The sequence below is a fragment of the Bufo gargarizans genome, chromosome 3 (assembly GCF_014858855.1).
Source record: "Bufo gargarizans isolate SCDJY-AF-19 chromosome 3, ASM1485885v1, whole genome shotgun sequence".
Taxonomy (NCBI): Eukaryota; Metazoa; Chordata; class Amphibia; order Anura; family Bufonidae; genus Bufo; species Bufo gargarizans.
Genome location: NC_058082.1, coordinates 373,317,996 through 373,342,721, shown reverse-complemented (window position 1 = coordinate 373,342,721; position 24,726 = coordinate 373,317,996). Strand labels below are relative to the sequence as shown.

The following is a 24,726-nucleotide window of genomic DNA, read 5'->3' as shown; positions in this document are numbered from 1 at the left end:
TACAAGTGCGCGCTGGTAGAAGTGCTGCTGGTGGCATTCCCACCTGACAGCGGGGCACAGTGGAAGCACAAGGCGAAGGCAGAGGAGGAGGAAGAGGTCGCCAATGCAGCTGGGACACCGCCAGCACCTCAGAAGTCAGGGTTGGCATGGCCGAAATGTGGAAAAGCTTTATCAGCACCACCAGCTGACATGGAATGTCTTAGCAGGAGGCAGCATTTCAGGAACATGAAGCAGTATGTGTGCACACGCCTACACGTACTGAATGATGGGTCGGCCCCCTTCAACTTCTGGGTCTCCAAATTGGGAACATGGCCTTAGCTTGCCCTTTACGCCTTGGAGGTGCTGGCCTGCCCTGCAGCCAGTGTATTGTCTGAACTTGTGTTTAGCACGGCAGGGGGCGTTATCACAGACAAGCGCAGCCGCCTGTCCACAGCCAATGTGGACAAGCTCGCGTTCATTAAAATGAACCAGGCATGGATCCTACAGGACTTGTCCGTACCTTATGCAGAATAGACATGTATACCGGCCTTACCCAACCATTATTATACTCCAGCGCAATTGCTCATTGTTGTATTTTTGATATTTCCCACTCTTTTTTTTTTTTGTGTACCCTAATTTAAACAAAAAATAAATAAAAATTAAACCAAAAACCTGTGTGGGCTTCCTCCACCGCCGCTTCCACCTACACCGCTACATCCATCGCCTCCTCAACCTCCTACTCCATATGAATCTCCACCTCGTAGTTCAAGATTATTATTTTTAGTTTTTACGTATTTTATTTTAAGTAATTTCACTAATTTTTCTGATACATTGTTGGGTTACATATCCCAAACTTTTGGCTGGAATATACCCCTGCTCTACATTGTGGACAGGGAAATACATTTCACTAATTTGTGTGTTACATTGTCGAGTGAAATTCACCAATTTTTGGCTGTGATATACCCCTGCTCTATCTAGTGGACAAGGAAATACATTTTGCTAATTTGTCTGTTGCATTGTTGGGTGACGTGCTCATCTTTTGCGCTAGAAAGTACATTTGCGGTCTACACTGAATTTAATACAGTACAAATGGTGAGACCAGAACAAGTACAGAGTATAGTAGATTGGGGGGCAGACAGTGGCTACAGTTCCTTTGCATTGTCTCCCACCCAGTCCCCTGCTGAAAGATCAGAGTTGGTACCTACAGCCCATGGCCATCTGTCTTTCAATTCACCCCCTTGCAAATCAGCCAAGCAGTCTGAGCCCCAAGTCATGCAGCAGTCTGTTATGCTTTTTGATTACTCTGATGGCAGGGTTTCTGTGGGCCATCCACATAGCCCTGCACCAGAAGTAGAAGAGATTGAGTGCACTGATGTCCAACCACTCATGTTTCAGGATGAGGACATTTTGAAGACCACCGCAGCATGTCTCTGATGACAAAACACAGGTGCCAACTGCTGCGGCTTTCTGCAGTCTGCAGACCGACAAGAAGGGCAGGGGCAAAGAGTGGGTGGAAGATGATGTGGAGGATGATGAGATACTAGACCCCACATGGAATCAAGGTCATGCGAGTGACCTGTCTAGTTCAGAGGAAGAGGCGGTGGTCACACAGAGGCACCAGCACAACAAAAGACGGAGCAGGGTGAAAAAGTGTCTGTTACAATCTTGGGTGACATTTTGCCATTTTTGCCGTGAATAAACCCCTGCTCTGCATAGGTGACAGGGACATAAATTTCCAAAAATTGTCTGTTACATTGTCAGGTAACATTTTACTAATTTGCCGTATACAAACCCCTGCTCTGCATAGGTGACAGGGACCTAATTTTTGTAAAATCGTCTGTTCAATTGGTGGTTGACATGAACACAGTTTTGCTGTGAATAAAGCCCTGCTCTGCATAGTTGACAGGGCCTGAAATTTTAAAAAATTGTTTGTTCCATTGGTGGGTGATATTAACCCATTTTTGCCGATGAAAAACCCCTGCTCTGCATAGGTGACAGGGACTTAAATTTCTAAAATTCGTCTTTAATTGACGCATGTCACCTCCTTTCATTTGATCCTTCTGCTTTAACAACTTGTCCCACATTTCTGCTCGATCACATTTCAGCCATTGTCCTCCCTTGGATGTGTTATCCCTTTCTCACGCTCCCTCTCCAGTGTGGAACCCTGATTCACTGCTAACCGTGATCAACATGGTAGGCGCAGAAAAGAACATCGAAAGTTGATAGAGAAGATATCCAATTGGATCATGAACGTCACAGGGACGTGCGATCAGGCAGAAGTTATCTAGAGTAAACAAAGCGCAGCAGGGCCTCTCCTGTCTAACCTTTCCAAATCCAAAATACCCCAGTGACATTCCCTGTAATTTTTTATTACTCATTCCAATAACAGGACATCTTAAGAGTCCTGTATTTTTATTTATCGTCACTACCTCCCCGAGTCGTGAGTGGGTAATTGCCCCCTCCTTTACTTGGAAGCTTCAGCTACAATAGATTGTCCCACATTTCCGCTCGATCACATTTAATTTCATCCATTGACCCCCCCCTAGATGTAGTATCCCTTTCACAGGCTCCCTCTCTGGCCTGTGACCCTGATTCCCCGCTACCCATGATCACCATGGTAGGTGCAAAAAGGACATCGAAAGTTGATAGAGAAGATATCCAATTGGATTGTGGACGTCACAGAGATGTTCGACTTGGTTGAGCAGTATATGTGCACACGCCTACACGTACTGACTGATGGATCTGCGCCCTTCAACTTCTGGCTCTCTAAATTGGGCACATGGCGTGAGCTTGCGCTTTACGCCTTGGAGGTGCTGGTCTGCCCTGCAGCCAGTGTATTGTCTGAACGTTTGTTTAGCACAACTGGAGGGGGTTATCACAGGTTTTATTTCCCAATGTTTTGGGGTCTACCCAAATTTAAACAAAAACATATATATATTATTAAAAAACAAAACAAAAACCAGTGTTGGCTGCCTCCTCCGCTTCCACCGCCTCTTCAACCTCCTATTCCATATGGACTTCCTCCTCCTAGATCAAGATTATAAATTTGTTTTGTGTATATATATATATATATATATATATATATATATATATATATATAGAAAATTTAAAAGTGGGGCAGCACTCCTTGTACGTGCAAATCCGGGAGCCAGAGTTTAACCCTAGATTCTGGGTGTATAAATAGCAAAAGAAATCCACAGCACTCCTCTGTAGATGGTGACAAAAAACAACCTTTCTCAAGCCAAGTGAATTACAAAGTGCAAGTGCATATATTTATATATCCCATAATTGATTAATGACCAATATCACAATAAAACAATCCAGAATTTATCATACAGTGACAACATGATTATAATCCAGTATATTTCATATATATGCGATGCGTGAGCTAGCGCATGCGCAGTTCCTACCCTGAGGCTGATGCCAGCACAGGGAAGGAACACTATGACGACACTGCGCATGCACTAGCTCACGCATCATGAGATTACGGCGCTCTAGGTTTCTGATGTCGGGGAGCAAGGAGGAGATTCTGAGAATGCGGGGCGGTGCTGGGCTCCTTCACGCTGGACTCGTCTCTGGGACAGGACTCATCTCAGGTTAATTTGCATATGTATCAAAGTTTAGTGTTGTCCTTCTCTCACTGCGCATGCTCTGCCTCTAGTGACTCCTCATATGCTTACCAACAGCTATCACTATTTTGTTTAAGGACAAAGTAATGGGCAACTCATACATGTATCATAAAGTTATACAGTCACCTGGTATAGGTCCAGATCAAGAAGGACCGCAGCGCCGGTTCCAATACACCATTCTCGATCACGCTCTCGTTCAGATCACGTATAGAAAAACGCGAATAAAGTATATATAAACGTCTTAAAACTTACTGTTATTGAAACCATTAAAAGGACCTGATATAACAGGCCGCCTAAGATAGCAACTCAAAGACAAGTGAACTTATACAAAAGGATATTAGAGATAAATTAGGACTACCAGTGTGCAAAATATGGGAGGAGAGGCTTAGGGAGGTGTGGATAGAGGGGTATTTTTCCTTTTTCTGGCCCTACTAAGCCCTCTGCCTGGGGACGACCCCTAATGGTGGAGTCTCCCCGTCCTCTTGCCTAAACTGGCTAGCCCTAGAAAGCCCTATACATTGAGTTTCCCTAGTATCCCTATGCGTTTCCCCCACCTTGGGTTCATCACCTTGGGTATAATGTTGATAAGTGCAAGATAATGCACCTGGGGCGTAAAAACCCAAGAGCAGAATATAAAATCAGTGATACAGTCCTAACCTCAGTATCTGAGGAAAGGGATTTAGGGGTCATTATTTCAGAAGACTTAAAGGTAGGCAGACAATGTCATAGAGCAGCAGGAAATGCTAGCAGAATGCTTGGGTGTATAGGGAGAGGAATTACCAGTAGAAAGAGGGAGGTGCTCATGCCACTCTACAGAGCACTAGTGAGACCTCATTTGGAGTATTGTGCTCAGTACTGGAGGCCATATCTCCAGAAGGATATTGATTCTTTGGAGAGAGTTCAGAGAAAAGCTACTAAACTAGTACATGGATTGCAGGATAAAACTTACCAGGAAAGATTAAAGGACCTTAACATGTATAGCTTGGAAGAAAGACGAGACAGAGGGGATATGATAGAAACTTTTAAATACATAAAGGGAATCAACAAGGTAAAAGAGGAGAGAATATTTAAAAGAAGAAAAACTGCTACAAGAGGACATAGTTTTAAATTAGAGGGCAAAGGTTTAAAAGTAATATCAGGAAGTATTACTTTACTGAGAGAGTACTGGATGCATGGAATAGCCTTCCTGCAGACGTGGTAGCTGCAAATACAGTGAAGGAGTTTAAGCATGCATGGGATAGGCATAAGGCCATCCTTCATATAAGATAGGGCCAGCGGCTATTCAGAGTATTCAGTATATTGGGCAGACTAGATGGGCCAAATGGTTCACATCTGCCGACACATTCTATGTGTGGGAAAAAGAATACAGGGCCCAAGAATAAAAAAATGGATACTCAAAAAGATGCTGCAATCGATGTATCCTACGAAAGGGAGATTGGTGCAGATGGTGTGCAGCTGGGGCAATCGTGCATCTCACACGTGGCTCCTATACACTAGGACATGATAACTCCACAGGTGGTGAATCCCTAGGACATTAGCATGACTCAATCTCCAGAAAGAGCGTGGTGATGAGGTGTCTTTGAGTTGCTATTTTAGGCGGCCTGTTATATCACGTCCTTTTAATGGTTTTTTTAAGGACCCAGTGTCCGGAATCAGCAGAGCCAGACCAGTCGATTCAGGCATCACTGTACTAAATTAACCCCTTACAGGCGTTACATAACGTGCATAAAAATTACATTTGCACCAGCTGTTGTTTGGCAAAATAGGAGATTTTCATAATGAAAATAGCTTACTATAGTTTTACAATACGTATGACACCTAATATCCCTACCCTGCATTGTGGTCTTTCCATACTGTAAAAAATGAAAAAGATGCAAATAATTATAAAAATTGCTAAAAAATTATACAAATTACAAAGAAAAATTATAAAATCATTCACTAGCTGCAATAACAGGATTGGTAAGATTCAATAAGGAAGAAAACACGATAACTCATCATTCCTACTATAACTCTGAAGTCAACATTTAAACCCTTTGGCTTCAAGGAATTAAGGCGAAATATCCACATTAGTTCAAATTTTGTGAGGAGGGATAATCTATCACCCCCTCGCTTGGGCATTTATACTTGGTCTAGAATCATGAATCTCAATTCCTGTTCCTTATATCCCTTTTCTACAAAGTGCTTAGACACAGGTAAATCCTTTCTTTTTTTCCTGATCGTTTGTCTATGATTATTGAGTCTGGTTTTGATGTCACAAGTAGTTTCGCCCACATACCCTGTACAACAATTTACAGGGGCACCACAACACATATATTACCCATGAAGAGTCACATGTCAAATAATGCTTAATCTCAAACCTCTCATCTGTATCCGGATGTACAAAAAAAACAAAAAACTTGGCCCTCAATTTACAATTAACACACCCTAAGCATGGAAAAGGGAGTTTTTCACCTAAACTGACCATTATAAAACACTAACAACATTATAGTCCCCATATTGGAATGCTACTTACCGTAAAGCTGTCCGTTGCTTATTTTAGCTAAACACTTTTACTCAATATGTTAATTAGGTTCTGAAGGTGCCCAGTGGCTGCGTTCAAGCGTCCGGTGCCCAGGCCCCTCGTCGCTTTTCATATGAAACCCCTCCCCTTTCACCCCTCTGCCCCGCCTTAGGTTCTTCAGAAATCCAGCGCCAGCACCGTTCACAAGATTCGCCGCACCTGTGCACTTCATTCCCCATTATTGGCAGAGGCACAAGGCCGGCTAGATGTATTAAACGCTCTTGTGCCTCTGCCCATAATGAGGAATGAAGTGTGCAGGCACTGGATTTCTGAAGAACCCAGGGCGGGCCAGCACCTCATCTGCAGACAGCTGTTTCGGGGTGATTGCCCCTAATCAGAGCAGAGAGTACTGGCTTGACTGGGTGAGAGGCCTGTCAGGGTTAGGTGGGTACTATCTCACACCTTAATTGGCATGAGGAGACTTGTAGGCCATACATGCTCCTCTGGAATTCTGTGAGGAAAGGGATGCAAATGAGCTCTTAACAAGCTCTGCCTGTAATGCCACCAGATGTAAGGCAGCTATGCTATAAGTCAATGTTCAGCTTTTATTTTTTTTATATATATTTTTTTCATATTAACAATAGATTACAGTCTCCAATTTATCAAAAAACATTAGTATTCTATACTTAAAGGAAACAATTTTCAGCCCCCAATTTCCCACCCACTACCCTTAGGGAAGGAGGGAGGGGGGACGCAATAAAAAAAAATAGAAAACTCAAATATCCAGCCCTAAAGCAGCCATCTCTTCCATAATTCGTCAACATTTTGCGATCTTTTACTATGGCCCTCCATCCCCCGTTCTTCTTTAATCAGATTATCAACTGCTTTTTTCACTGTCCCACTGTCGGAGGATCTACCTTTACCCAATTCTTAAGTATAAGGAGTCTAGCTTGAAATAATACTTTGGTCAGGACTATTCATGTATTTTTGTTTAACTTAAAATGTTCAATTGCCCCTAGTATACAGATTACTGGATCTTCAAATATTTGGACCTTCAAAATTAAATATACAGTCTCTAATATTTCTGTCCAATATCTGAACAGTCTGGGGCATCTCCAAAAACAATGTATTAAATCAGCATTCTCTCCCTTACATTTTGGGCACTTGTCTGAGTCTCTCACACCCATTCTTTTCAACATCCGTGGGGATCTATGTAATCTGTGGACTATAAAAAACAGTGAAATCTAACGTGAACCCCTATCCGAAACCCCATCATAACTTCTGAGGGCATCTTCCCATTTCTCTTCCGAGAAAGATTGTAAATCATTTTCCCATTTTTTCCTAGCAAGTATTATAATCCCTTTTTTCTTACCCTCCATCAAAATCCTATATCTTTTTGCAATTATTCCTCCTCTTTCACCTTCGTTGGTAAATTTATACAGACTATCTGATTTTTCCCTTATATAGCTATCATCCTGTCCCACTGTCCGCAACGCATTCCTAAGCTGAAAAAATGTATACATGTCCCTTTGGGGAATCCCAAACTCGCTAACCAATGTATTAAAATCTTTCACTGTGTCTTGTCCAAATATCTGGCCTAGGTATTTCATCCCTTTTTTTCCCCAGTCTATATAACTCTTAATCGTTTGCAGTTCCTTAAGATTCGAATTCTTCCAAATAGGTGTATAATGCTAAAACTTTTTTAATTCCAGCGGGTAAAGATATAGGTTTATAATGGGTCAAAAAATAAAGTAATAGTTCCAGCAGAAAAATTAACCCTCACAAGGATTTATATTTATTGATATATTAACATAAAGGACGGACATACATCAATCACTATGGTCAGTATACCACCAGCTAACTGGCCACTACTGGGTAAGGGGGGGGGGGAGGGGGGAGAGAATATCCCTACACTCGTACCCTAATCTACATCTCAGCCCAGGGACGGCCCCTAATGGTGGGGACTCCCTGTCCTCGAACCTCGGCTAGCACCTCCTAGTAGGCCCTCGGAGGATGACGATGGCCAGAGTGCCGGCCTGGTGGTAGATTGCCGATGGCTGGGGTGATGGCCTGATGGTAAATAACCAAGTGGACATACAGACAAACACAACTACAGGATGAACCATGTATACAACCCTAGTGATGCTGATCAGAAGGTACAAAGTAGATCAAGACTAAAAAGCACACCCTGTAACAAAAAGTGTGGTATTAACACTAATAACAAAAACCCCAACGCGTTTCCCCCACGGTGTGGGATCATCAGGGGGTGGATGAAAGACAAATAAACAAATCAATAGTAAAGATGGCAGAGACCCATAATATACTGTGGGCTCCGCAGACGGGTGTATTATACCGATAAAGATACACCGGTATAAATTTAGTGAGTGATAATAGGTAGTTAGGACCCACGAATGATAGTAAGAGGAGGAGGAGGACCGTCTAATCCTGCGACCCAAGGAAAAATAAATAAATAAAAGGTTATCTACTTACTTATGGTCATAGGTACGGGGAGGCCTCTGTAGGACAAGCACATAAACAATAGTATGCTGTTGGTCATTATCCATACATATATATGTAGCCACCACCAGTTAACACCTAGACCACACACAAGACTCACTCTGTCAGCGAAGTGCCAGTCGTTAGTCAGAGACAAGTATGGTTAACAGATATAGCACGGGATGCTGAGGTGGCACAGTAGGCCACAATAACAGTGCCCAGCAATTCAGGCGCTGGGCCAGATTAATGAATTGCGACCTACAGCTGTGAAAGAGAAAACAGCTAGTGCCAGCAGTATATACAATTACATTCAAGAGCCGCCATAATAAAATACCCAAGGGGAATAGTACCTCGAGATAGACTGCTAGATGGTCACAAAGACAAGTGGATTGGTCCCCACTTAGGTAACCTGCATCATACAAAAAGGCATATTAAATAGAGCTGGTCTGTCTTGGGGTTGGGCTAACAGCCCATATCTTACTCACAGTCAGTATCGGTCCTCCATGTTGTCTACTCCTCAGGTCCATCACTATGCACATCTTGTTGTCCTCATTTAAACCCCTCCTAGCCTATCCCGCGTCGCGCCAATGATGATATTGCATCCCCTAAGGCCCTGTAATGATCATCCAATGCGTGCGTTCCAGGTTGGAACGCACGCGGAGGTGGCGACTTCCGGCGGATGTAAAAGGGATTACCACCGCCGTAACTAGGCAAGAGCCGTTCTGTGGAGCGCAGGGCCTCACTTCCGGTAGTTGAGACGCATTCTCCTTCCGGTCTATGGACCGCATGGCTCAGCTGTACCGGCAACGAAGCCCTAGGCAGGACACTGTGGACACGTTGACAGGGGGGCAAAGACTCACATAGGTGAGCGTGGCAAGTTAAGTGAGATTAAGTGGCTGCCTACATATGTCAAATAAAATATGGCGGAATACGCACAGGGTAGGATGGGACAGGGAAAAGATATGTAAGGACAATAGTGAAGGGCCGACCGTCAATAAAGATATAAATGCCCAATCATGATTAGAAATGGGCATATGAATGGTTCCTAGTGAACCAGTTTATGTTCACTGTTCACGATAAGTTAACATTTAAGATGCTTCACGCACCTGGCTGAGTTTTATGGACAATTGAGTAACTGATGACCACACCAGCTAGGGACAAGAGAGGACAGAGGAAGGAGGGGATAGGGGGATGGAGGGAGAGAGAAAGGAAAGGAAGGGGGGGGAGAGGGGAAGGGGAAGAGGCGAACAGAGATATCCAGCCGAGGGGATGGCATAGTAAATGGGATGATGGAGAGGTTAGGGAAGAGAATGACCTAGACCTGAAAGATCAGAGGAAGCATGAAAAGGTTAATCTTTCATTAAGACCATAATGCAAAAACCATTTGATCTGTAATATTTTTTTAATTTCCACCCATATATACTCCAGTGAATTTAATATTCTGTTTCCTGTTTTATTTTTCCCTAGTGTACCAGATTCCAACACCTCTAAGTAATTCCATTCCTCTTTCCAACCCAATCTATTTACTACCTGCCTACCCACTAAACCGTTTAAACTAGATTTTATATGGCCATATTGTGTTATTAAATAATAAATAAAAAAATCGGAACGGTTAAACCACCCTCTCTCACTGGGTGCTGAAGTACCTCTTTCTTTATCCTAGGAATAGCACCTTTCCAGAGAAAATCCCCCATTAAACTATCGAGTAGCTTAAAAATATTCTGCGGTAATCTCAATGGGGCATTTTGAAGGACATAGAGTATTTTGGGAAGAAAAAAACATTTTAACCAGATTTACCCGACCCTGTATTGAAATAGGTAATCTTCTCCAAATATGTATTTTAGTTCTGAGTTCTTTTAGTAGAAGGAGTACATTAAATTTTTCATATTCTTCTATATTTCCAGAAATTTGTATACCTAGATATTTAAAGTTCTCGTGTTTTTCAAGCACATGCACCCTTATATCTCCCTGTGTTTGTATATCTCCTAATAGCAACATATGTGATTTCCCCCAATTAATATTTAGGCCCGAAAAAAAAAAAGTTATCTATAACTCTATTAAACTGATCCCCAGTATTGTGCATAAATAATAAGATATTGTCCGCATACATTAACAGTTTTTCTTCTCCTCCCACATATTGAAAACCTTTAATCTCCCTATCATTTCTTATTATGCTTGCCAAGGCTCGATCGCAATAGCAAATAGTAATGGGGAGAGAGGGCATCCCTGCCTAGTGCCCCGATAAAGGGCAAGTGGCAGGGACAAGCTCCCATCCACCATCACTCTAGCTAACCTCCGGGGTCTGAAAAAAAAACGTCCTGCCTTTATATTCCACCCTTAGTTTTGCCGGAAAAAGTAGACTGTACTTTAGGCCTGCCACCCTCAGCCTCCTTTTAACAGCAATAAACTCTTTTCTACGGGCATTAGTGCTAGCGGAATAATCTGGAAAAAAATCTTATCTTTTCGCCCTGTATCTGATTTTTTTCCGAGTTCCTCGCGTCAGAAATTATTATATCACGATCCTTTGCAAGTAGGCATTTCACCAATATCTGTCTGGGGCGATCCCCTGGGTCCCTCTTTTTTATGGTTACCCTATGTGCACTTTCAATAGCAAACAACGGGGAGAGAGTACCCTCCTTACAGTTCTCCTTTATCCACTTCTCCATAAATTCCGTACAATTCTCCCCCTCTGCATGCTCTGGGATCCCTATGCATCTTATATTGGATCTTCTTGATCTATCTTCTTGATTTGTTAATTTTTGTTCCATTTTGCCATTCAACTCTTTTAAAGATATCACCTCCTTCTCTAAATTCTGGACAGAATATTCCAGAGCAGGGATCCTTTTCGCCATCTCATGTAAGCGTTGCCTTATGTTCAGCTCTTTAACTAAGCTTTAAGAAACGACTTGGCTATTAAATAAGCCAGCACCTCATCTTCAAACAGCTTTTTCGGGGTGATTGCCCCCTCATGAGTGCAGAGCAAAGAGTACTTACTGGCTTGACTGGGTGAGAGGCCTGTCAGGGCTCTGCACTGATGTGGGGGCAATCACCCCCAAACAGCTGTCTGCAGATGGGGTGCTCGCTTATTTAATATCCAAGTCATGTCTCAAGGCTTAGTTAAAGAGCTGAACGTTGACTTATAGGATAGCTGCCTTACATCTGGTGGTATTAGAGGCAGAGCTGATTAAGGCGCTCTCTCCCTAAGGAGAGATAGCACCCCCCTTAATATGGGGACTATAATTCAGATCATGGTGTTAGTGTTCTATAATGGTCAGTTTAGGTGAAAGACTCCCTTTAAGATATGTTTGTGTTGTACAATCTTCTTTTAGATATGTCAGATTTAACTATTGTATCTGTAATACTCCTTGATCTCTTGTACAACATCATTGGGGGATCCTTAAATGCAGCTATTTGCGGGTAGCCGCACTTCAACATACCCCAATGCCTCCGCACATTCATCTCAATTGATGGGCTCAATTCATTGTACATTGACATAAATGGTAACCTCTTTGTTTAGTAATCGCCGTTGACAAACTATTTCTCGGGATCTGTTTAACTCTAGTTAAATGTCTAAACACTAGCTTCTTCGGATAACATCTTGATATCGCAATAAATTCACCATTCTCCTTGGATGACAGCTCGTATAATGTAATAATGTATTATTATTTTTTTATATTTAAATCAGTATGTAAAATACCATCATCAATGTATACCTGCGTGTCAAGAAATTGAATCCGCTCCTCAGATGCTGTCAAAGTGAATTTAATCTGTTCATCAATATAATTTAAATAATGATGAAACTTCGTCAATCAGGCTACATTCACACTACCATATGTGTTTTGCGGTCCGCAAATTGTGGATCCGCCCAAAAAACGGATGACATCCGTATGTCATCCTTTTCTTTTTTTTTTTTTTTTATGGATCCATTGTAACAATGCCTAAAACGGACAAGAGTAGGACATGTTCTATAATTTATTTATTTTTGTGGGGCTACAGAACGGACATACTGATGCAGACAGCACACAGTGCGCATTTTTTGCAGACCCATTGAAATCAATGGGTCCGCATCCTATCCGGAGAAAAAAAACGGAATGGACACGGAAATAAATAACGTTCGCGTGCATGTAACCTAAATCAAACATCCCTGTCCAAATAAGAAAAATGTCGTCTATGTATCTCCACAACAACATGACATGCCTGTAGTGGGGAGACATAGACATACTCTTCCTCAAGGGAACGAACATAAATATTTGCATAGGTAGGCGTGACATTAGATCCTATTGCCGCGCCCACCTGCTGCTAGTAGAACGTCCTCTGAAAAGAGAAGTAATTACATGTGAAAGTCAATTCCAGAAGTTTCAATATAAATCTTCTAGTATCATTAGAATAGGAAGACTGATATAGAGCCTGTTCTATGGCCTGTATGCCTCTAGTATGGTAAATAGCGGTACTGTATATAGAGATACAATGTCAAAGAAGGCGAGTATCGCCCCCTGGGGTAACTCAATAGCATTCGATTTAGTTACAAAATCTGCAATGTCCCTGATATATAACCTTGCTTTTGTAGCATACTGCCATAATAATTTATCCCCCAATTTTTTTTTAAATATTAGACAGGATCGAATTCCTGGCGGATTTTATAGGACGTCCTCCGGCCTTAATGTATTTTAATGGGGCACGTTTGCACTTTATTCAATATATATACACATGAATGCACATATATGAATTATACTGGATTATAATCATGTTGTCGCTATATGCAAACTATTGTTTTATTGTGATATTTACTTTTTCTTTGTTTCAATAAAAGAGTCCTCTTCACAAAGCACTAACTGAATGTTGCTAAAAAGAGTCCGTTTTCAGCATTTTACTGAGCGCTGAAGACACCTGTAACAAATCAGATAGGCAGGGTGATAGACTGATATAGTTAGGGCCAAATACATAGTCAAGGACTGGGGTAGTTACAAAATGTGGCTGGAAGCCTCTTTATGAAAAGGCATCTTCAGCGCTCGGTAAAATGCTGAAGACTGAGGCCTCTTTCACACGGGCGTGAGTTTTTTTGCCCAGATAAGAGCCGGGTGCGTTGCGGGAAAATGCGCGATTTTTTTCTGCGCAAGTGCAAAACATTGTCATGCGTTGCACTCGCGTGAGAAAAATCGCGCATGTTTGGTACCCAAACCCGAACTTCTTCATAGAAGTTCGGGCTTGGGATTGATGTTCTGAAGATTGTATTATTTTCCCTTATAACATGGTTATAAGGGAAAATAATAGCATTCTGAATACAGAATGCATAGTAAACCAGCGCTAGAGGGGTTAAAAAAAAATTAAAAAAAATTTAACTCACCTTAGTCCACTTGCTCGCGAAGCCCGGCATCTCCTTGTGCCTCCTCTGCTGATGAACAGGACCTGGGGTGAGCTGCTCCATTAAATACAGGTTAAGGACCTTCGATGACGTCACTCCGGTCATCACATGGTACGTCACATGATCTTTTACCATGGTGATTCACCATGGTAAAAGATCATGTGATGACCGGAGTGACGTCATCGAAGGTCCTTAAGCTCTATTTAATGGAGTAGCTCACCCCAGGTCCTGTTCATCAGCAGCGGAGACACAAGGAGATGCCAGCTTCGCGAGCAAGTGGACTAAGGTGAGTTAAATTATTATTTTTTAACCCCTCTAGCGCTGGTTTACTATGCATTCTGTATTCAGAATGCTATTATTTTCCCTTATAACCATGTTATAAGGGAAAATAATAATGATCGGGTCTCCATCCCGATGGTCTCCTAGCAACCATGCGTGCAAATCGCACGGCATCCGTACTTGCTTGCGGATGCCATCCGATTTTCACACACCCCATTCACTTCTATGGGGCCTGCGTCACGTCAAAATCGGAAAATATAGAGCATGCTGCGATTTCAACTGAACGCACAAGTGATGCGTTAAAAACATCGCTCATGTGCACAGCCCCATAGAAATGAATGGGTCAGGATTTAGTGCGGGTGCCATACGTTCGCCGCACGGATCGCACCCGCACGGAAAACTCGCCCGTGTGAAAGGGGCCTGACTCATCTTAGTGTATGTTTTTAAATACTGAGTGAACAAGAGCTCAAGAGGGTTCAAAACATGTAGGCAAGGAATACTTCTACTTTTGTGCTGCTTTTTTTGAAGATTTAATAAAGGATGTCTTGATTTTATGTGCTGGTTTTTGGGTTCACTTGAAATTATCTATAAAAGGTATAGCAACTATTTCATAAGAACTAGATCAAATACATTTGGCCCCCACTGTCATACCATCTAATGCAGCGATGCCCAACCTGCGGCCCTCCAGCTGTTGCAAAACTACAACCCTCAGCATGCCCAGACAGCCTACAGCTATCAGCCTACAGCAGAGCATGGTGGGAGTTGTAGTTTTATAACAACTGGATGGCCGTAGATTGAGCATCCCTAATCTAATGATTTCAGTGTTGAAATGCATATTTGTGCTAAAGTTTGGAAATGTGTTGATAAAAGGTGACAATAGTCTACATGACTATTTTACTTTTCCATTATTTTCAACCATTTTGGATTAATTTTGGTCTCCTATGTCTTAAAGCTCATGCACACAAACGTTTTTTTTGCGTTCAGTATACTGGGCTTTTTTTTAGTTCAGTATGCGTTACTAACACCGAACCAAAGTGTCTCAGTGCATTCTGTTTCCGTTTTACCGTTATGTTCAAAGATAGAACATGTCCTATTTCCCGCAAGTCACGTTCCATCGCTCGATTCAAGTCAATGGGTCCGCAAAAAAAAAAAAACTAACACATATGGAATTTACTCTGTATGTCTTCCGTATCCGTTCCATTTTTGCGGGACTATCTATTGGAAATGTTATGCCCAGCACAATTTTTTCTATGTAATTACTGTATACTGTATATGCCATATGGAAAAACGGAACCGGAAACGCTACTGAAACGAAAAACTGATCCGTTAAAAACGACCCGCAAAACACTGAAAAAGCTATACGGTTGTGTGCATGAGCCCTTATACTGTTGCTTATATTTTACCACTGATCTCTTCCTTTCTTTCTGCTGTCCACCTCTCAGTGGAAGTGGGCCACGTAGCTACTGATGCCCTTAAAGAGCCTCTGTCAGCATGATCGACCCTATTAAAACTTGCATACTGCCTGGTATAGTTGATCATGCTGATTAAAACAATATATTTATTTTGTCTGTTTATATATTAAACAGCTGCAGATATATCTGTGGTTTTATTCATATGAAAATTAGCATGTTGCAGCCCAGTAAGGCTCCATTCCCACGTCCGCAATTTTGTTCCACGTTTTGCGGAACGGAATTGCGGACCCGTTCATTCCTATGGGGCAGCATAGGAATGAACATATTCTATTAGTGCCGGCAAAATGCGGAACGCACATTGCCGCTTTCTGTGTTTTGCGAATCTGCGGCTCCGTGGCCACATTTTAGTAAGCATTCTGTATTAAGAATGCTATTATTTTCCCTTATAACCATGTTATAAGGGAAAATAATACAGTAAATTGACTTTCAGCAATCTACTTATATCATCTCCTAGCTACCATGCGTGAAAATCGCACCACATCCGCACTTGCTTGCGGATGCTTGCGGTTTTCACACAGACCCATTCATTTCTATGGGGCCTGCGTTGTGTGAAAAACGCAGAATATAGAACATGCTGCGATTTTCCCCCTTATTTAACCTATAATAAAAGGCCATACTATACTGAGAATAGAAAACCTATATTCTCAACATAAGACTGTAGTAAGTAGTGTATATGATATGTACTAGGACACAGGTCTATCCTCAACATGCTGAAATATAGCCCTGTCAATCATTGGGGGGGGGGGGGGGTGCACACAGGGATGTTACAAAAGCAGTGCTCCAGGGATTTAGCCCTGTCCCCTGGTGCTCAAACATGCTCATTTGAATATGAATTTAAATTTAGATATTTCTGTTTATAGCTGTTTAATATACTGACAAAAGCATTAATCAGCATGATTAACCCTAGCGGGTAGTATGCCTGGTGTATTGGGGTTGATCCTGCTGGCAGAGGCTCTTTAACAACCTATTATGTCTGCTACCTATTTAATATGACCTAAATCCTCACTTGTTTTCCCCATTTTGTTTTTGCAGGAGATGGTTTTACAGACTTCAAGTCTGGTGTCGATGATGGTTTCACAGATTTTAAGACTGCAGATAGCATCTCACCGCTAGATACTCCATTAAAAGAAACCCAATCATCACTTACATTTGCCACTCAGCAGAAATTGCCAACTCAAGTAAAACCATCCTCTGATCTTGATTCATTCGCTTCTTTGGTAACAAGTAAAAGCTTTCCCAAGACATTTCATTTATCCAAACCTGTACCATTACCTGTACCCCCACTTTCATTATCATCTCCATCACCATTGTTACCATCATCATTTGTCACTGCACCTAAAAGTTCCTCTCTACTGGATGACTTTGGAGACTTTACGCTCTTTGGACCATCCAGCAACACTACTGCTGGTGGTGAGAATGACTTTGCTGATTTTCTGACAAGTAATACCAGTTCTGTTGAGCAAAACCGTGATGACAAATATGATGTCTTTAAGTTTGAAGCCAGCATGGCTGACCCAGTAATATCTGCTGCTGTTCCCCAAAACCTTCAACCCACGTCATCAGGTTCATTTAATAAATACGAATTATTTGATAAACTTTCCCTGGAAAGTACGTCAACGACATTTGATGAGTCAAAGGATTCAGCTAATGTTACAAAAAATAATGACTTTACTTTCCAGTATGACAAGTTCACCACTTGCGACAACCCTGAAAAGTCCTTTGTGGATAAGTTTGTGGCTCTTAAACAAGCCAAAGAGGACTCTGTGTCTATTAAGTCACTGGATCTTCCTTCTATTGGTGGCAGCAGCTTTGGAAAAGATGATTCTGAAGATGCACTTTCCATCCAGTTTGACATGAAGCTATCAGATATGGGCGGGGAATTGAAGCATGTTATGTCTGATAGTTCTCTGGATTTGCCAGCAGTTAGTGGTCAGCATCCACCCGCGGCAGGTGAGGAATTGGTTAGATTGCTTTGGTAAAGATGAAGTAGGTCTTGATAAAGACAGTATGTGATATTTGTAAAATTCACGCAGTGTTATTTTCTCAGTTCTGGATCTGTTAAATTCAATGAAGGATATCTTTATGCCCAGTATTAATATAACACCTTAGCTATTTGCATGTTGTATTGGTGCAGTTAGGCTACTTTCACATTAGCAACAGCCTGCTGCTAGTGCACGCGTGCCACCGGAAGTCCGCTCCGGCCCCAAACATGCCAAGAGGCTGCCAGATTAAAACTACGACATAGGGCCGGAGCGGACTTCCGGCGGCACGTGTGCACTAGCAGCAGCACGGATCCGGCAGGCTGTTCGTCTGCCAGAGAGGGCTGCCGCTAATGTGAAAGTAGCCTTAGCAACACACAATGATATTTATTCAAGGAGCATTATTACATCTTTTCACTTATCTGATTTTCTTTATAACCATGCGTTTCATGGATTATGTAATTTATTCCTCACTGACTCTCAGGACAGGCCTTTAGTATCTGATTGGTGGGGGTCCAACACCCCTGACCCTCCCCTGAGAACTGTTCTGCAGTAGCTTCAGCGCCAGAACTCGGCATCAGAAGTCCCAGCTCTGTCCATTATGTACTGGACGGAGATGGTTACTGCAGCGCCACTACTCCAGTTAAATCAATTGGAAGCAGAGTGGCAGTAAAAAGCACCGTCCACTGCACAAAGGCCTCATGCACACGACAGTATTTTTTCACGGTCCACAAAAACGGGGTCCGTGATCCGTGACCATTTTTTCGTCCGTGGGTCTTCCTTGATTTTTGGAGGATCCACGGACATGGAAAAAAAAGTCGTTTTGGTGTCCGCCTGGCCGTGCGGAGCCAAACGGATCCGTCCTGAATTACAATGCAAGTCAATGGGGACGGATTCGTTTGATGTTGACACGATATGGTGCCATTTCAAACGGATCCGTCCCCATTGACCTTCAATGTAAAGTCTGGAGTCCCTTTTATACCATCGGATCTGAGTTTTCTCCAATCCGATGGTATATTTTAACTTGAAGCGTCCCCATCACCATGGGAACGCCTCTATGTTAGAATATACTGTCGGATATGAGTTAGAGCGTGAAAACTCATTTCCGACAGTATATTCTAACACAGAGTCGTTCCCATGGTGATGGGGATGCTTCTAGTTAGAATATACTACAAACTGTGTAGATGACTGCCCCCTGCTGCCTGGCAGCACCCGATCTCTTACAGGGGGCCATGATCAGCACAATTAACTCCTCAGGTGCCGCACCTGAAGGGGTTAATTGTACTATCATATCCCCCTGTAAGAGATCAGGGCTGCCAGGCAGCAGGGGGCAGACCCCCCCCCCCCCCCCCCTCCCCAGTTTGAATATCATTGGTGGCCAGTGCGGCCCCCCCCCCCCTCTATTGTAATAAATAGTTGGTGGCACATTGTGCGCCCCCCATCGCCCCCCTCCTTCCTCCCTCTATTGTAATAAATCGTTTGTGGCACAGTGTGCGCCCCCCATCGCCCCCCCCCCCCCTTCCTCCCTCTATTGTAATAAATCGTTGGTGGCACAGTGTGCGGCCCCCCTCCCTCTATAGCATTAACAACATTGGTGGCCAGTGTGCGGCCTCCCATCTCCCCCCCGATCATTGGTGGCAGCGGAGTTCCGATCGGAGTCCCAGTTTAATCGCTGGGGCTCCGATCGGTAACCATGGCAACCAGGAAGCTACTGCAGCCCTGGTTGCCATGGTTACTTAGCAATAGTACAATAGTAGAAGATTCATACTTACCTGGGAGCTGCGATGTTCGTGTCCGGCCGGGAGCTCCTCCTACTGGTAAGTGACAGTTCATTTAGCAATGCGCCGCACAGACCTGTCACTTACCAGTAGGTGGAATTCCCGGCCGGACACAGACATCGCAGCAGCCAGCAGGTAACTATGAATCTTCTACTATTGTACTATTGCTAAGTAACCATGGCAACCAGGACTGCAGTAGCGATTAAACTGGGACTCCGATCGGAACTCCGCTGCCACCAATGATCGGGGGGGGGGGGGGGGGGAGATGGGAGGCCGCACACTGGCCATCAATGTTGTTAATGCTATAGAGGGATGGGGGCGCACACTGTGCCACCAACGATTTATTACAATAGAGGGAGGAAGGGGGGGGCAGGCGCACACTGTGCCACCAACGATTTATTACAATAGAGGGAGGGGGGGGGGGCGATGGGGGGCGCACACTGTACCACCAACGATTTATTACAATAGAGGGAGGAAGGGGGGGCAGGGGGGTAACGCACACTGTGCCACCAACGATTTATTACAATAAAGGGAGGAGGGGGGGGGCCGCACACTGGCCACCAATGATATTCAAACTGGGGGGGGGGGGGTCTGCCCCCTGCTGCCTGGCAGCCCTGAGCTCTTACAGGGGGATATGATAGTACAATTAACCCCTTCAGGTGCCGCACCTGAAGGGGTTAATTGTAGGATCACGGTCCCCTGTAAGAGATCGGGTGCTGCCAGGCAGCAGGGGGCAGTCTTGTACACAGTTTGTAGTGTATTCTAACTAGAAGCGTCCCCATCACCATGGGAACGCCTCTGTGTTAGAATATACTGTCGGAAATGAGTTTTCACGAAGTGAAAACTTAGATCTGAAAAAAGCTTTTATGCAGACGGATCTTTGGATCCGTCTGTATGAAAGTAACCTATGGCCACGGATCACGGACACGGATGCCAATCTTGTGTGCATCCGTGTTCTTTCACTGACCCATTGACTTGAATGGGTCCGTGAACCGTTGTCCGTCAAAAAAATAGGACAGGTCATATTTTTTTGACGGACAGGATACACGGATCACGGTCTCGGCTGCAAAACGGTGCATTTTCCGATTTTTCCACGGACCCATTGAAAGTCAATGGGTCCGCGAAAAAAAACGGACAACGGCACAACGGCCACGGATGCACACAACGGTCGTGTGCATGAGGCCAAAGAATGGTGTTGTGTAGTTCCAGTGCTGAAACTACAGCAGAACAGCATATCCAACCCCCACCAATCAGATATTGATGACTCATCTTAAGCCTGGGCTATCAGTATAATGCCTTATTCACACATCCATGTTCGGTCAGTGATTTCTATCAGTGATTTTTAAGCCAAAACCAGGTGCAGTTTTAAACACAGAACAGATGCAGATCTTTCCCTTATGGCTTATCTCTGTGGAGGCTCCAATACTGGTTTTGGCTCACAATCACTGATGGAAATCACTGACCAAAACACTGATGGGTGAATAATGGTCTCTTTGCATGGGTCGACGATCTAGCAGATTGTTGAGAAGGAAGCATTCCTCCTCAACAATCTGCTGATCACTAGTGGAGGAAACAATGCATTTGCATGCACCAATCTTCTCGAGAGTATGGGGAGGAGCGATCGCTAATGCCAGCGCTCTTCCCCATACTGTCTTGTGGTTTCCCGACAGTAGATCGTGTTTACACAGCATGATCTTCCACTGGGAAACAATGATCTTTTGTGCTGCACAAAATATCCAATTACCTGATGAACGAGCGTTTTGTTTGTTCATCGGGTAATCGGTGCATTTACACCGCCAGATTAACACTAACGAGAAGTACTAGTAACGCTGGTTAGCAATGATCTGTTCAATTGTTGGCCCTTAAGGCAATTGTGTAAAGGGCCCTTAAGGCTTAAAAGCACTGGAAAATCCCTTTAACTCTTATTAATAATTGGGACATACCTTCCTTTTAGCTGGCATAAAATGAAATAACCACACATAGTGTGAAAATGTATCCGATGAATAAAAAAAAATGGCTAGAAATTTAGGTAGATTTAGCTAACATACAGGTTTGTCATTGCCCCTAATATGGCTGCCAGATGGCCTAATGCTAGGGGTGCTTTAGTAATGTACTTTAATGCTCATTGAATTGGACATTAGTATTCAATATATACGTTACAAATGTTGTTGCCAAGCTGTGATCTTGGACGACTGTGTATTTAGGTCAGTATTTAGCATCAGTATCAGTATTTATAAGCTAAAACCATTAAAACCATGAGTTGCTCCAAAACATGCAAGAAATATAAATCTTTCTATTAGGCCACATGCACACGGTACGGATTACGCACAATATTTCCACACGGATCTTTGTGAAGAAAATCCACAGTGTATTTAACCAGGTGTTTTTTTTTTCTCTTTTTTTTTACATGTGGAACGTTAACTGCCGTGCAGATTTAGAAATCCGCAGAATATTGTTTGTGCAGATTTTCAATCCAGATTTCAAATTCCATGGAAAATCTGCATAAACTACACTGCCGTGTGCATGTACCCTTATAGTTTTTCTGTTTACGTTTCTAGTTTTGGCTTACGTATTTTGGTTTGTATTTTGTATCCGTATTTGTGTGAATGAGGCCTTGAATTGTTTGATTTTATGAATTCTTGTATGTCCTCTAAAGTAGTTGAATTATGCTATAACCTGTAGCATCTGTTAATTTATTTCTTATTTTGCGTACTGCAAAACTGGCAACAGTAATATGCATGAGCCCTAAAAGGGAGTAGCATGCCAAATACCTTATTAGTGCTGCTTCATGTTCAGCCTGTACAGGGATTGCGAATGAAAGCATTCTTGTCTTCAGTATTTGCCAGGCATTACTGATTCAGCACCTCTCCTGACATGCCTATTTTAATAGCTTCATGCATTCCACACGTACTAACAATTCTGGTGCATCTATTCTTATGGCTCTATGTTGTGCCATTCTTTTATTAGGCTACATTCACACGACCATATGTGTTTTGCAGTCCTCAAATTGCGGATCCGCAAAACACGGATACCGGCTGTGTGCGTTCTGCAATTTGCGGACCGCTCATAGCCAGCGCTATATAGAGAATGCCTAAGCTTGTCCGCGGTTGCAGACAAGAATTGGACATGCTCTATCTTTTTTGCGGGGCCACGGAACGGAACAACGGATGCTGACAGCACACGGTGTGCTGTCCGCATCTTTTGCGGCCCCATTGAAATGAATGGGTCCGCACCTGTTCCGGAACGGATGTGGATCCATTTATACGGTCGTGTGAATGTAGCCTTATTTGCACTAGAAGTTATGAATGAATTGCTATTAGCCTTCAATAAGGGTACAGAGGGGAGGTAACCAGTTTGGGGGGGGGGGGGGGTGTACATGCACAGACTTACTTACTCTAGCCAATCACTGCTGGTTACCACCCCTCTGTACCCTTACTGAAGGCTAACAGCAATTCATTCATAACTTCTAGTACAAATAATAAAGGAATGGCACAACATACAGACATAAGAATAGATGCTTCAGAATTATTATTATATGGGGAATGCATGAAGCTATTAAAATAGACATGTCCGGAGCGGTGAAAGGTCCTCTCTAACCATGTAAGACACTATTCCCACCACAGAGAAGCATACACTGAAGCCATTCACATAGGTTTCTGTCTGATCAGTATCCTTTTCTTTATAAAATGCTATTTATCCCACTTGTGAAACCCTATACATTGTGGTGTGAGCAGAGCCTTATGTTTTCCATTCAGCTATTGACTTGATTTTGATGCCAATTTTCTGTATTTGTGTAACATGTCATTTCAGTCATGGGTAAAATCTATGACATTTCCACCAGACTAGAGGAAAATAGTCAGCATGCCTCCAGATCCATATAGCAGGTGAATAGGGTTTTCTAGCCCTGTTCTTTTTTTAAAGCATTTGGGCACATTGTTTTTCTTTAGTCATAATAGTCTGCAACAAATGTATGAGCCTTAGAATTTTAGTACGTAGAGAAATGGCCTTGCTGCGGTTGTTTTTGGTGAGACCACACTAAATAAGGGTAGCATGGAGTCTTTTGGAGCAGGTTTTGAGGCAGATTTCCCTTCAGGTTTTTCAGCAAATTCCAAAGGAATCAGAATTCTAAAGAAAGGACTTAGAAAAGTTTCTGAAAAAGCTTATTTTTTTCCATCCTCATCTGAAATTACCTGCACACGGATGAACATGCAGAAGATTTGCATGAATTTCCATGCAGATTTATGTGCATTTATGTACCCATCATTGTTTTTGATGCATATATTTGATGGAGTTTTATCACAGATCTCCCCCTTCATTTGAAAAGGCAGAAATTTCCAGGTAAAACTGGAAATCTGCATGGAAAACCCATGAATAATCTGCAACGTGTGCAGGTACACTTGGGGTTGCCTGTACACAATGCGGCTTGCGTGCATTTGTTTTTTTTCTTAGGTGCGGCAATTGACCTACTGTGTGGATGTTGAAATCTGCAGCATGTCAGTTATTGCATTTTTCTTGTATGCATTTCGCCATTGTGTAGAAATCTGCATCAAATCCTCACCAAAAACTGGGGAAAAAAAAGCACCAAAAACATGATGGTGTGATTTTTCGGAACACAAATCAGCATGCATACAGGTAGCCTTATACTTCTCCTACCTGATCTACTTCTGGCTTTGGCTGAAAAACCCGAAGAGAACTCTGCCGCAAAACCTGTGGCAAAACAAACCTCTGTGTGAACCCTACTCACCACTCACACAGAGGATTTTCTCAAAATGCAGAATGCACACGGCCGGTATCTGTGTTTTTTGATGATCCACAATTTGCGCACCGCACAAACGCCAGCGGTCATGCATAAGCCCTTATGCAGAACACTAGTGATTAATTAGGCTGCTAAACTGGCTAAATTCTATAAATGTGTTGTGAATGTATGTCTGTTAATCCAGTAAATGCATCACAACTGTGCTGTGTGGCAGCACCCTAACCCCATGCACATATATCCAACATGTTTTGTGTTACAGTATTCCTTTTTGAAATAATATGACTTTTCACTTGTATTTTACGAAGTGGTAGTACTACTTTACAAATATTGTACTTCTGAAGACTACTAATTCCGCAGCCACATCAGTGTTACATTTGACTGTGATTCTGTTTTCTTGGTACCAAAATGTTTTAACATTTCTGTTGCTGCTTCTTATGTATTCACACTTGCACTTTTAGAACCATTTCCACTCCCATGTCTGTTTTTTTTTCTCTTT

The 24,726-nt window shown here is 42.8% G+C and overlaps 1 protein-coding gene across 4 annotated transcripts in view; it reads left to right on the top strand.

Moving 5' to 3' along the window:
- Positions 1–24,726, top strand: part of SYNRG (synergin gamma) — a 208,515-nt gene that overhangs the window by 118,559 nt on the left and 65,230 nt on the right. For all 4 annotated transcript variants that reach the window (XM_044288118.1, XM_044288119.1, XM_044288117.1 and 1 more), the window contains one exon: positions 16,750–17,667. In XM_044288118.1, coding sequence (XP_044144053.1) covers positions 16,750–17,667 — 918 coding nt within the window. The remainder of the gene's footprint in view (positions 1–16,749; positions 17,668–24,726) is intronic.